Below are 13,631 nucleotides of genomic sequence, written 5' to 3'. Positions count from 1 at the left end.
TAGATAAACGGTTAGATTGCTGTTGTTTTTTTTTTTTGTTTTGTTTTGTTTTTTTTACTGGTGGAGGCGTGTTAAAAAATGCAGACTCGAGCTATTTGCTATACCTCGCATGCGTGCTTTCTGACAGGAACTCCCTCGTGGAAAGAAGGAACACACTCCCAGACGTCAGTACAAACGTCACAAATACAGCGTTGACTGCAGCTGAGAGGAAAACAAATGGGGAACTAGGAGGAGGTGGATTAAAAAAATAATCGCATTCGAAAGTTTAATAAAGGTTCACATGACTCACATATACAGGTTTAACAGAATAGGGGGCGGATATTGACACGGGACTAGCAAAATCAGTAAGCAGACACAGACAGAACAGCACTACTGCAGTCAGCAGTAATTGGATGGATTTTTTTTTGATTTTTTTTTTAGCAGACCGATCTTCTGAATGTAAATAGATAGAACATATAAAGATAACCGGTGCGGTTCGATGGTGTACTCTGCTAGCGATGAGCCGCCCGTCCTCGATCGGACCCAGTGCGAGTAAAACCTGCAGCAAACAACAGCAGCACACCTCTTCCCCGGCGGCCGCGACACTGATCACCGCCGGTCCGGGCTCCTCTACAATCCCCATTGCTGCGACTGTCATTACCGCACCCGAGGGTCCCGTGTCGCCGCAGCACCACGAGCTTGCCTCCCTGTTCGAATGCCCGGTTTGCTTTGACTACGTGCTTCCCCCGATACTGCAGTGCCAGGCAGGGCACCTGGTCTGTAACCAATGCCGCCAGAAACTGACCTGCTGTCCGACTTGCAGGGGACCCATCACCCCAAGCATCCGGAATCTGGCCATGGAGAAAGTGGCATCCGCTGTGCTTTTCCCATGCAAGGTGGGTAAGTAAGGTGCCATAGTAGGCCAGGGACGGTTCAGAGTCGTGAAAGGCAAAGTACATTATATATATATATATATATATATATATATATATATATATATATATATATATATATATATATATATATATATATATATATATATGCATAAAATGTCCACCAATTCCAGGTTTTACTATGAGCTTGATTAACCAAAGCATAGGTAACAAGCTCAGGTGTGTCTTATTAAACTCGTAGTAAAACCAGCAATGGATCGAACTGCTATGCAACGGGAGTCTTGTTTCCATCTCCGCTGTATCACAGAGGGTAAATAAATTATTTAGGCCCTCTGTCTCCTAATCGCATTAAATATAGGTAGTGAGCCTGCAGAAACAAATGAAAAGTAAAAGCATTAAATTTAAATGTATGTTTATGTTTGGTCTGAAACGTTTTGGTATTTTCTAGCATAAATATTACAAGACAGATCACTCATGCTGTGAGTGTAGTTCATTCTATGAGGTCTTTCTAAGGGTAATGACAACTGATTGGATGAGCTGTGTAAGGCTATCATTTTGGGAACGTCTTAACCTGTTTTGGTATTTTGTTAAGATTCTGTTCCACATGATGTTGGTTGCAGTGACTAACGTGTTATTTCTACGCTTGACGGGTACGTGCATGTTTCCTCAGTACCTTGTTATTGTGTGGAAATAAAGAAGAGGCTTGAAGGAAAAATGTCATTTGTTACCCAGCCTGCATGCTGCTTTGTTTTCATGTGGGTGACAAAGAAGGATGACTTTAACTTGAAAGCTATTTAGTTTGAAGTAGAGAAACACTATTTCTGCGAGTCCAGAAACACTATGTTTCCTTCGATGGTGGTTGAAATAAACAAATACATATATATATATATATATATATATTATAGTATATATATATATATATATATATATATATATATATATATATATATATATATATATAGATATATATATATATATATAGATTAACCTATATATATAATCAAGAATGATTGGTTTTAGTCACAACAGAGTTGTGTGGTATGCTGTATTATAATTTTTTATATTTTGTTTACTGCCTAAGTTCAGTTATGTAGGACAATCACGTGAGTGGAGCATGCCGATGTTAAAACACGTTGTTATGTGTTCAGAATAGGTCACTGCATCAGCTGTGGTTGCCCTGGGAGTGACACCATTCACTTGACTACCATAGGATTTTAATATGAGTGATGAATTCCAAATGATATGTAGTTGTGTCAATAGTATATTGCTTTCCTGTGGTGTTTTTATGTATGTAAAAAAAAAAAAAAAAATTGACATTAAAAAATGAAAAAAAAAAAAACGTACTTTTGACAACGTAGACAACCTTTTCAGTGTATTCCAAGGAACTCATTTACAGTTACAGCTGTTCTACAGATACCAGTAAAACCCTACTTACAAAACCACCTTTTCTGGTAGGCTGCAAATTCCTGCAAGTGCAACACAATATAGAAACAGGTCCACAATCAAGCAGTTTTCTTTCTTTATTTTTTAAATAATGTATTTTTTTGTAGTGTTTTTAGAATAGGATATGTCATGCTGGTACATTTGTTTTTGTGACACTTTTAAAAAGGGTATTTGGAATATTAAAGCAGACCGCAAAGGAGAACAAAAGGCTTATTTCATTCATAAGTACTTGCTTGTTCCCTTAACGCGTTTGTAAGGGAGGACTTGTAAGGTAAATTTATTTCAAATATTAGAAAAAACAATATTACCAGATCAATGGATTCAAATAGATATATTATTATTATTATTATTATTATTATTATTATTATTATTATTATTATTATTATTATTATTATTACTATAACTGCTGTATGCTTGTCTAAAGAAAGCTCCTAGTTTGCATTCCTTGTCAGTTACTTACAAGTCCATTTCACCTCAGTGTTGTTGTTAATGAGATGATGGAAGGAGAATTTCACTGTTTCAGTCAAATGACTTTGAGAGCACGGCATGCAGACAGAGAGCACCCGTAATTAGATGTCAAACTGCTATGCCATTGGAGTTGCAATGCATTTGTAATTTTAACATGAAAAATAAGTTACAACAAAGAAAAGTGCACTCCCAGAGATCCACATTCTTACCCTTTTATTGTATTGAGCCCTTCAACTTGCTGGTGATCCGTTCTTGCTGTGCTTGTGTCTCTCCACGTCTGTCTGCAGTATGTCTCCACGGGATGCCCCCTCGCCCTCCACCACACCGAGAAGCCGGAGCACGAAGACGTGTGTGCATTCCGCCCATACGCCTGCCCCTGCCCGGGCGCCTCCTGCAAGTGGCAGGGCTCGCTGGAGGCAGTCATGCCCCACCTGATGCACGCCCACAAGAGCATCACCACGCTGCAGGGAGAGGACATCGTGTTCCTGGCCACTGACATCAACCTCCCGGGGGCTGTCGACTGGGTCATGATGCAGTCCTGCTTCGGGCACCACTTCATGCTGGTGCTGGAGAAGCAGGAGAAGTACGAGGGCCACCAGCAGTTCTTCGCAATCGTGCTGCTGATTGGCACCCGCAAGCAGGCTGACAACTTCGCCTACCGCCTGGAACTCAACGGGAACAGGCGGCGCCTCACCTGGGAGGCCACGCCCCGCTCCATCCACGACGGGGTGGCCACCGCCATCATGAACAGTGACTGCCTGGCCTTCGACACGGCCATAGCCCACCTCTTTGCTGACAACGGAAACCTTGGGATCAACGTGACCATATCTACATGCTGCCCTTAAATGCTATGATGTGTACAAGCGCTGCTTGCTGCTGGTATTAAATTGCTATTTGTAATTTATTTTTTATTGTATTTTTTTTTTTTTCAGTTTTGTGTGTTGTCAAATTTCCCTTCCCGCTGTACTTGATTGTATGTGCAACCTCATGTTTCTATATAAAAATGTTGCAATAGTGAATCTTAGATTTTTTTTTTTTTTTTAAATAAAACATTTTATTAAAGAGCCGTTTCTGTTTTGTTTTTGTTTTTTTTTTCTGCCAAACAAGAAAATGCTAAACAGCACTTGCATGTGTTCTGTCGTTTGACACTTCAAGTCACATTCAAGCTGTGGTGTTTAAAGATACAAGGTGACTCATTAACAGCGCACTTTGCAGGATAAAAAAAACACTACAGCGCAAGTTCTAATTCAGCCACTGTTGGCCTGATACAATGTACTTCTTTGATTCCGGTTAGCTGGGACATTGTCCGGAATGAGGCGTGTGGTGTTTGCTCATTCTGTCCTAGTTTTGACCTGTAATTCGGCAATGTTCCAGGGGTTTCAATATACTTATGGGGCTTGTTTGTGAATCCCCCTATAAATGAAGCAGCTGTGCCTTATTTACATTCACCTGTATTAGCATTCCTCAAGAATTTGTAAGCTAGTTAACTCCAAAACTTTCATATACACATGAATGACAGCATCATCCTGATTAAGCAGCCGTCTGCCTTAACAGTTTTGAATGTTTAGGTTCAAAGTCCACACAGTAACAGCCCACTGTGGTAAGTATATTACTGGCAGGACTACACACACACTCTCGTACTGCAACCCATTTCTGGGATGTCACTAAATAAAGGTGACGATTGAAACCAAGAGGAGGCTTTTAAAAGGGGAACCCACACAAGAACGTTAAAATATATTTATCCTCTGAAAATGCTGATAGTTTATTTGATACGTTCTTAAGCACAGTAACCGTTTTTTAATGGATTACAGCTCTTTGGAAAAGTAAAATGGATGTGATTATATCATTAATCTTACATGTGTTCTGTAAACACTTGTATCTTATGTTCGTGTCAGATGGCCACATGAATATGAGAACTATCTCTTTAAACACCAAGCTGCATTCCAGGTGTAGCTACTAGTTACAAAGCCTGCAGCACACATCATCTCCTTGGATACAGCAAACACCATAGAAAAGTTAGCAACTCAGTGTGCTGGGAAAATCTTTGCCAGCCTTTTCTCTGACCATTTGTCTGGCGAAATAAACAATACTTGAACTACACAGCATTGGGGTTAAAATTTCTGCTGCCTGTTAGAATTCAGATGAAAATATCAGAAACAAATCTGACCTAGTTTCTACTGCACATGGACCATGCTTTGAAGGCAGAACAATCCATGTAAGGAAGATGGAAGATAAAGAAGATGACATTTTAAAATCTCAGCCTGGATATCCAGAGACAGGTTTTAAGTCAAATGTCTCTCAGGAGGAAAGTGAAAGGCCAAAAGCAAAAGGTACTGATAAGCATGTTAAATCTTTAGAAAATGTTATTCAAGACTTCAAATTCGACTCAAACGACCAAAGACAATATTTTCAAAGCATTACCACCAACCTTTAATTAACTACTGTTTTATTTTAAAGCAGAAAAGGATCATGTAAATTGTGCAAAATGATAAACAAACACCTCGAGAGTGCTTATGAGAACTTGTATTATATAACTTTGTTGTTTGGTTCTAGTTTTGTGAAATTAACACGTTTGACCTGTTTCAAAAAATAGGAGTTAATTTAAAACCAGAGCAAACACTGAAAATATGGCCACACTTGCCTTTAGAAAATATCCAGTCATAATTTTAAACCTGCTGAAGCATCCATTCTGTAAATTCAGAACGAACAAAAGTATAAAATCTATATGCAAATTGTCGTGTCATGATAACATAAATGTTGGCTATACTTCCCGATTAACTTTACTTGTGCTTTTTTAGGGTTTCCTAGAATATTCAGAGTCTTTACTAGAGAGGAACCCTATCCACATTTAACAGATTCCCAGCAAAGGTGAGTTAAATAGTTCAGAATATGCATGTAATCCCTATGTCATTTAGATAAAATCAGTCAATTTCAATACTGAGGATAGCCATGGTTTTACTGAAGGTTTACATTAAATGCATATCAGGACCCTTTTTAGCCTAGGGTTGTGAGGTTAATATAAACTAGCTTTCAAACAGAATTGCATTTGTGACACTGGTGGATAACGATACCTTCTACTGTAATAATTCAATGCAAAAGGGCTGTAGTAAATGGTCACTGTGACTCTTTCACACGTCCACCAGTTCCTCAATCTTTAAACTGTTGTGTTTATTATTAAAAGTCCTGGGAACCAATCCACAATGGAGCAGTGTTGTCCAGCCAGTGAAGGATGTCTTGGAGTTTCAGTGATATCCCAAACTGAGGAAAGCTGGCTGTCTGAACATGGTAAATAAGTTCTTCCTATTTATTTCATGCATCATCCCTTACAACTGTCTACAAAACATGTGGCACATAAGCCTTTTGTGTTTCTGTGTTTGTTCAGCAGTGTGCTGGACGTTTATTTATGTAAGTTAGATTTCATATTACTTTTAATTATGAATACCAATGTAACATTTCTCTCGCTGTGTCTTTGTTGTTATTGGTAATTTAATTATCTGTTTTCTATCTCAAGTCCAGGATGACAATATGGAGCTCACGCATAGTGCTTCCGAAGAGATACCGTTTGAAGATTCCCTGTCTTCAGAACTTGGTAAAGATGACTAATAAGTTGTTTGTGTTTGTTTGTTTTGTTTTTTTCTTGTGTGTGTTTGTTTTGGTGGTTTTTTTTTTTATTTTATTTTATTATATATTTTAGTGGTAGGGTATTCTTATTTTGTATGTATCCTTCCCTAAAGAGAATGTATCAATTCAATTACATTTGAAGGTTATTGGGTTTGTTTTTGAGACCATAAATCAGGTTGATGTTGTATTACTGGTGTAGCCACAAGAGGGGGCTACAACTCACTGACATGTGCACTACATGGTGGCGACTGAAATAGCTGTCACAAAAACTAGCAAATCAAAGCTACCATCAAAGTGAAAGTAGTTAATGTGAGATTTTTTAACTTAGTGCTGTACCAATTATCTGTTGTTTAGATTCAATTTCTACCTATTTGGACCAAGAGCTAAAGGAAATCAGCATTTTTACTGATATACAGGTATGAAAAACCATTTCCTGGCTAATTAATGGCACATAAAGAGGACCCTTTTAAAACCCAACATAAAGGCAAGGTGTATATATATATATATATATATATATATATATATATATATATATATATATATATATATATATATATAGTTGATAAGTTAAACTCCCTTATAAATCATCTTTGCTCCAGGGCAATGCATTATGATGTTTCTGTTTTCATTATTCACAGAGCTTGAAGTTATTTAAATTATAGAAGTTGGCTTTATTATAAAATACAAATGCATTGCTTCTCTGTATGAAAGTGCAATGAAGATTTGCTCAAGTTTTTACAAGCCCCTCTGCTCTCGAAAATTGGACCCCCCATCATACTGGCCTACAAACAAGAGTCGAGGGACAAAGCCACGGATCCCAGAGATGTGGTTCCTCAGGTACAGGTAAGCTCCTGAGGGCTCTCAGGGGTAAAATTCCTCTAGCGCCTCTCATTTTGTAGAACCACGTGCTACAGGCAGTTTGAGTTGCGCAAATGTACTTCTACTGCGTAGGACTGCATGAAATTTGTTTTGCAGTAATATTGTAGTACCTAATATCTTTGAGTATTTACTGAATTGCTGTCCTGTCAAAAAAATAGATTCACAGAAAAATAAGTATTTGATTTAGTTTGGCCTGTTTATATCTACTGTATAAAGAGGCGTTTGACTAATAAGGTTGGGCAGTTTGTTCAAAGTTGCAGTTACTTAGTGAGAGTTTGGTATAGGACAGTCTAACTGTCCTTCCTTTAAAGTACGGTGCTGAAGTTTTTGAGTGTATTACTTCTAATGGTTGTGAATATAAAGGGTGTTTTGTATGATTTAGGACTATATCAAAAACAAACTGCTTTATATCTGATAGAAAAAGAAAAAAGAAAGCAAGCGATCATGATTTATTTTTAAGTCTGCAGAAAATTCAAGTCAGCACGTAGAATGTGAGTTCTGTGGTCAAAAACAGAAGCCGTTTCCAACAAGGGATCAGATTAAACGAGGACGAGTTAACGAGGTGAGTTACTGGAAGACATCAGTACAGCTGCTCTGTTTATTTTCCTGCTTTATCTTTTTCATTTGCTCTCCAATGGCTACAAGTCAATTCATTTCCTTCTGTTCTCCTGGGGTGTAAGTACGGTACTTCCTTTTCTTCATTTTGTCCATTGGGTGTGTAGGGATTGCACTCTACTTCCAGCTTCTGCTGATGAGGTCTCAAGCAAACAATCAAGAGCTAAGGGCAGTTTTTAGCCAATTCAGATTGTGTGTTATCAGCCAATTATACACAAAGTGTTGTTTTTTGACTGTAAAGTGTGCTTTTTGGTTAGTAAGATAAATACAGAAGTGCTGATAAGCCTAATTGTTTTCCAGCTCTTCTGTTGCTCAAAATATCAACTGCTGTACGAGTTCTTAATGAAAGAGCAGGATAGCATTCTGGGAAAGAAAGGGGAAGAGAAAATCTCCATTGACCCTCACCCTCCACATGGGAACCAGGAACAGCGAGACAGGGCGAAGGAGAGGACTGCACAGAGGTGAGATGGCCTTTCTCATCACAAAAGGCTCTTTTGAGGCTCAAAAAGTACTAGAACATTAACCTTAAAGTAATTGATTCTAATTAAATAGTTCCATAAATATTCTCTGCCGTGTCTATTCATTATATAGGTCTCGGATGTGCAGTTCTGAAAGAAACACATGTTTTAGCAAACAGATTTATTTTTTATGCTTTTGGACTCTTACCCTTCCTGGGTCATTTCTCCTGGAGGGTGAATTTGTCTCCGCCCCTTCACTGGCTTCTTTTTTGACAATAACCAATCAGCTGCTTCCCCTATTGCCTGACATGCTTTCAGCCAGTAAACATGCTTTGACCCAGAAGACACTGCTTGTACAGCTGAGACCTAATTAGGTAGTGGAAGTGCAAATCGGAAGATTCCTGAAATTATTTTGTTAGCTACTCATTTTAAGGCAAGTTGCATAGATCCACATACATATGTTGGTTCATGTTTACTCCTATAGCTAGACCGTGCAGAACACAGGAGACTATAGCAGCTGCAGTTCAGTATTTGGAGTGGTGTAACTTGTCCTGCATCTTGTCATGGATGTCTGTGTGTATCGGATAGTGTCAGACCAAATGCAAGTGGGGGAGATATGACATTATTTGTTTGACTGCCATCATCTTGTTGTCATTCATCTTGGATTGTGTGTGTGTGTGTGTGTGTGTGTGTGTGTGTGTGTGTGTGTGTGTGTGTGTGTGTGTGTGTGTGTGTGTGTGTGTGTGTGTGTGTGTGTGTGTGTGTGTGTGTGTGTGTGTGTGTGTGTGTGTGTGTGTGTGTGTGTGTGTGTGTGTGTGTGTATATATATATATATATATATATATATTTATTTTGTTTGTTTCATCAGATTGCGAGAAAGGGAGATGGCAAAGTACTACCAAATAACAGACATGAATCCCTCTGACACACCAGGCTGTGAGTTGAACCATTAGCTCTTGATGGCATGGCTGTTTACTTTTCCTTTATGATAATGCTGAGCAGTGCACCTGCAGTAAGTAAAGGCCTATTTATTTTAATGTCACATCATCTAGATGATGGTGTGAAATGCACTGCTTACAAGAAAACCTTTAACTCAGATAAAGATGTCAACATGTATCAATTGACAGTCTGGTTTCCTGTTTCTTTAACACATCACATTGTTTTGTTGAGATGTACGCTTGCTTTACAAAGTAAAACCAGGATGCATGTCCTGCTGCCTTAAATCAAATAGTAAACTTGTTTGGGTTTAAGGGTCTAGTTTTCTCATTTTTTCACTTATTCTCAAATCCAGACTCAAAACAGTTTAAAACAATTAGCTATCAGCTGTCGAGCTCTGCTCCCAAGGAGGGAAGCTGGACTGTAACACCCAGAGCAGCAATACAAGATCAACATGAAAGTGAAGATGATGTGAATGATGAAGACTCATTCATGCCTGCTGGTGATTTTTTTGGAGCACACAGCAAGGTAAGTCGTGTTATGAGCAGGCTGTCTGTCTAACTACATTAAACTCTGTCTGTCTCCTCATCATCCAGTGTATTACTTACTATTGCCTATACAGGGGCAAACTCATTAAAGACAACCTTAAGACTACATGGAGTCAAGGGCTCCTGCGTGGCACATCCAGTAAAGGCGCTTTTGGAGTGCAGGATGCGCCCTATAGCCTGGAGATCACTGGTTCAAGTCCAGGTTATGCCATCGCCAATCATGGCCGGGGGGAGGGGCGGCGCACAATTGGCCAAGAGCCACTTGGGTGGGGAGGGTTCAGGTCAGCAGGGTAATCCTTGGTTCACCGCGCACCAGCGACTCCTGTGGCCGACAGGACACCTGCGGGTCTGCTGTAGAAGCCACTCAGATCTGTGTTGTCCTCTGGCACTATGGGTCTGGTGGCTTCACTGTAGGCCTGCAGTGCAAAAAAGAAAAAAAGACTTGGCAGGACACATTTCAGAGAACACATGTGTCTGTCACCGTTTCCTGAGGAGGTGCAGGAGCCGCAGCGGTGAACCGGGATAAAAATAATAATTGGGCATTCCAAATTGGGGAGAAAATGGGGTAAATATATATATTTATATATAAATACATGGTCTATTTGAATGATCTAAACTGTGGTGTATCTTAAAACCACTTTCCATGGTACTAATATTGTTATTTATTTATTTATTTGGTAAATGCCTTTATCCAAGGAGATTGACATTTGTCACAGGGCAGTACAGGGTTACAATGCAAAATTAGTGTTTAAATACTGTAGTTTACAGTAAGTACAAATAATATACTACTAAAATATTAATAGGATGCAACAAGTTAGGATTACAGCAAGTTATATCTACAATGACATTTTAGTAGTGCAATAGGTCATTAGCTGAGACCCAGTAACTTGGTACTTAGGTCAGGTGAATTCTGTGCATGTTAGGAACGGTAGATCAAGAGATCTTCAAGTGTAGTCTTAACAGGTGGGTCTTGAGCAGGTGTGGTAGAAGACCAACTGTAATAATCTGTTAACCCAGATTTGAAGTTTTGCTGGTTATGATGTTTTAAATGCTGACGATCTGTATGGATTAATATAGTTGCAGTATTACAGTATAGTAAAGCTATTAGCTTTGTGTTACATGTGTGTAATTACTATTCTTTTCAATTATTGTACCTTAATTATACAGCTCTGTTATATAGATACATTTGTATATATGCCAGTTAATATGATCAGTATAGAGCAGCTCCAGCTATCCAGACTCAAAGTAATCTATTTTTTATTTGTTTAACAGGGCAAAAAAAATCAGTTTACAGAAAAATACTATGCCAACGGAAATAAGTTTTTGACAGTCTTCCCTGATGGGACAGCACAAGTTCTGTATCCTTCATCTACTGTCTGTAACTAGGGGCACATTGTGAGGCAGCAGCACTAAGACAGGAGAGTGTGGGGCTGCTTCCAGTGCCGCTGAACACATGTGCTGTGAGGAACTCTGAATCATTTCAAATACAGAAATAGGAGCCCTTTTCCACATGGCTTGTCATCTTTTGCTTGTCAATACAAAAAGTGCAATTTTCTTTTCATTTAATAATCTGTTTAGTTCATTTGAGCCCTTCTGTTTCTGTTTTCACTATTCAAACAAAAACTGAATTATTTTAAAATCCTATTCAAAACATCTCAGTTATCCGTCTGGAAACTTGGCGGTTCTCATTATCGAGAACGAGCAAAGGGAGTTTACATGCCTAGTGCAGGAAGATCAAGACACATCTCCAGCTATCCAGGCTGTGTTCGACTCCAATGGAAAAGGTACCTGCTATCACCCCAATGGAGTGGTTTGGTATGTTTGATTTTATAGCGTAACAATACTGCGTCTTTTCTTTCCCTAACTTATGCTAAATTCCATTTTTGTGTCAGACCACGTTGTGCATCTTTATGGCATATGAATTAACTCTGCAATTTTCTTTTTTGTAACAGCTTTGTTGCCTTTCAGAAATAAATATTTCTTCCTCGTGACCTACAGGTTAAATATGAACAGACTTGGAGGACTGCATTCAGATGAAAACGGCAATAAAGTGAAGCAGTGGAAGTGGACCGAAAACCCACCTTCCACCAACTGTACCCCCTTTAAGCCAGTCTTTCTTTCCTTGTCCCATAATGTTGGGGTCAGGATTCTGGAACAAGAGAGAATTTTTATCTCCTTTTTGGCAATGGGAAAACAAGCTAAATTCAATGTAGGGGCCAAAATAAAGGTACAGTATGTTTTTAGTTAAATTTACAAAAATAGAATTAACAAGCAATGAAAACAATTCATCTAAGTGCAACTTCCATTTGTACACATTTCACTTATATTAGGAGAGCAGGTCATCCAATTATGTCGGCACTTGGTATGGTAAAAGAATCACTGTGCACTACTTTTGCATGACTTAGGCTGGTCTACAAAAGGATATAGCTTTAAAACCGCTTCTTAAATTTGATGAAAGTTTGCATGGACATTTGTGTTAAGGTTATTCCCCCTACTGTGAATGGATAGCGACTTCAATTCTGGAACAATGAAATGTGTTCTATCGACAATCTGACCTTCCAATGTTTTTATTTTTCATTTAACAGGTAAAGGACACCAGCAGTCGACCATCAATCAAGTTACAGCTAGCAAGAAATGACCTTTTACTGTTTGCCAGTAGAATAAAGATTCAAACAACTTTCCACAAGCTGTATGCATCCCTGAGTTTCCCATCCAGCAAACACCTAGACAGAGCCAAGCCTCCTTTGTACCTGATATCACTTAGTAAAAAACTAGCAAGTCTGTGTGAGAAAATTAAGTTGGAAAAAAAAGAACTTATGTTTATCAAAGCTTCCATAGAGAGCTGTTTAGATGTATAGTTATTTTTGTATGTAACTACATATTGATATCCATTTTGCATAACAGTGGCAAAACAGTAATATTAATTGTTATAAATGAATTGTAAAATGTACTTTAATTTATACTCCTTGTATATGTTAGGATCACAAATAGAAATATAACCCTATAGGCTAGGTTCACATAATTAAATGGTCTAACCCTATCCCCAGCCCCTATGTAACCTTACATTAATCCAAAAGGCTCATGTTTTGGGTTAGGATCCTGTAGGTTCCATTTGTATGAGTTTTTGGGTCACATAACAACAATGTATTGAATAAAAATAAAGAAACTAATAGTGAGAAGTGATAACAATTTATTTCAAGACAATGAATGCATTTTCCACAGGGAGCTGACTTTGCCTTACTTTGGCCTGGTACTGTATCATGGCGTAAGGCAATACTGCATGTGCTTGGACATTCTCTATGCCACACGCAACCAGTCTCCTGAAGCTGTACTCAAATTCAATAATCTCCAAAACAGTTCAACCATATCACTGTGCTCCAAAAACATAAGGGCACCATCGCCATATGCAAAGCTTTACACATTGTCACTGATATCCTATATAGATAAACACTGAGTGTGCAGTGGGCTTGCTGTACCAGTAACCAGTACTTGTCACTGTGATTCCTGTATCAAAGTCTAGACCATACCACTCCACAGTATAGAGGTGTAAATGGCCCCCTCACTCTGTCTTGCTTGGAGAACACAGTAAAACCGCTTTCTTCAAGTTGGCACCCAGCCTCGCCAAACACAAGAAGTCACTAATAGAAGACTTGCTTTTAATCAGAACACATACTGCAATGAAGTGAGCGTGGAAATGCAGAGGGTCTCCTGGAAAGAGAGTTTTACACAGATCCATTTAACAATGTAAATATAACGTACTTAAGAACTAACATTCTCATTAAGAATTATAA

At 38.6% G+C, this 13,631-nt stretch overlaps 2 protein-coding genes across 4 annotated transcripts; both read left to right on the top strand.

The window, feature by feature from the left end:
- The first annotated feature begins 168 nt into the window (after positions 1–168).
- On the top strand, positions 169–3,849 carry LOC121327292 (E3 ubiquitin-protein ligase SIAH2). Its single transcript, XM_041271233.1, has 2 exons — positions 169–875; positions 3,071–3,849. The coding sequence occupies exons 1-2, from the start codon at positions 498–500 to the stop codon at positions 3,626–3,628; spliced, it is 936 nt and encodes a 311-aa protein (XP_041127167.1). The 5' UTR covers positions 169–497; the 3' UTR covers positions 3,629–3,849.
- A 787-nt stretch (positions 3,850–4,636) lies between these two features.
- On the top strand, positions 4,637–13,011 carry LOC121326439 (glutamate-rich protein 6). 3 transcript variants are annotated; one of them, XM_041269704.1, is made up of 14 exons: positions 4,642–5,113; positions 5,582–5,651; positions 5,965–6,068; positions 6,295–6,372; positions 6,759–6,820; positions 7,137–7,247; positions 7,744–7,845; positions 8,199–8,359; positions 9,225–9,292; positions 9,648–9,820; positions 11,113–11,198; positions 11,500–11,655; positions 11,839–12,067; positions 12,426–13,011. In XM_041269704.1, the coding sequence occupies exons 1-14, from the start codon at positions 5,008–5,010 to the stop codon at positions 12,696–12,698; spliced, it is 1,779 nt and encodes a 592-aa protein (XP_041125638.1). In that variant the 5' UTR covers positions 4,642–5,007; the 3' UTR covers positions 12,699–13,011. The 3 variants fall into 3 exon arrangements, with proteins under 3 accessions (XP_041125639.1, XP_041125638.1, XP_041125637.1); XM_041269703.1 differs by having other exon boundaries at positions 4,643–5,113; positions 7,116–7,247; XM_041269705.1 differs by lacking the exon at positions 12,426–13,011 and having other exon boundaries at positions 4,637–5,113; positions 7,116–7,247; positions 11,500–11,624; positions 11,839–11,929.
- Positions 13,012–13,631: the final 620 nt, after the last annotated feature.

The sequence above is a fragment of the Polyodon spathula genome, chromosome 14 (assembly GCF_017654505.1).
Source record: "Polyodon spathula isolate WHYD16114869_AA chromosome 14, ASM1765450v1, whole genome shotgun sequence".
Classification (NCBI taxonomy): domain Eukaryota; kingdom Metazoa; phylum Chordata; class Actinopteri; order Acipenseriformes; family Polyodontidae; genus Polyodon; species Polyodon spathula.
Note: the sequence above shows the minus strand (reverse complement) of the source record. Positions and strands in the feature narration are given on the sequence as shown.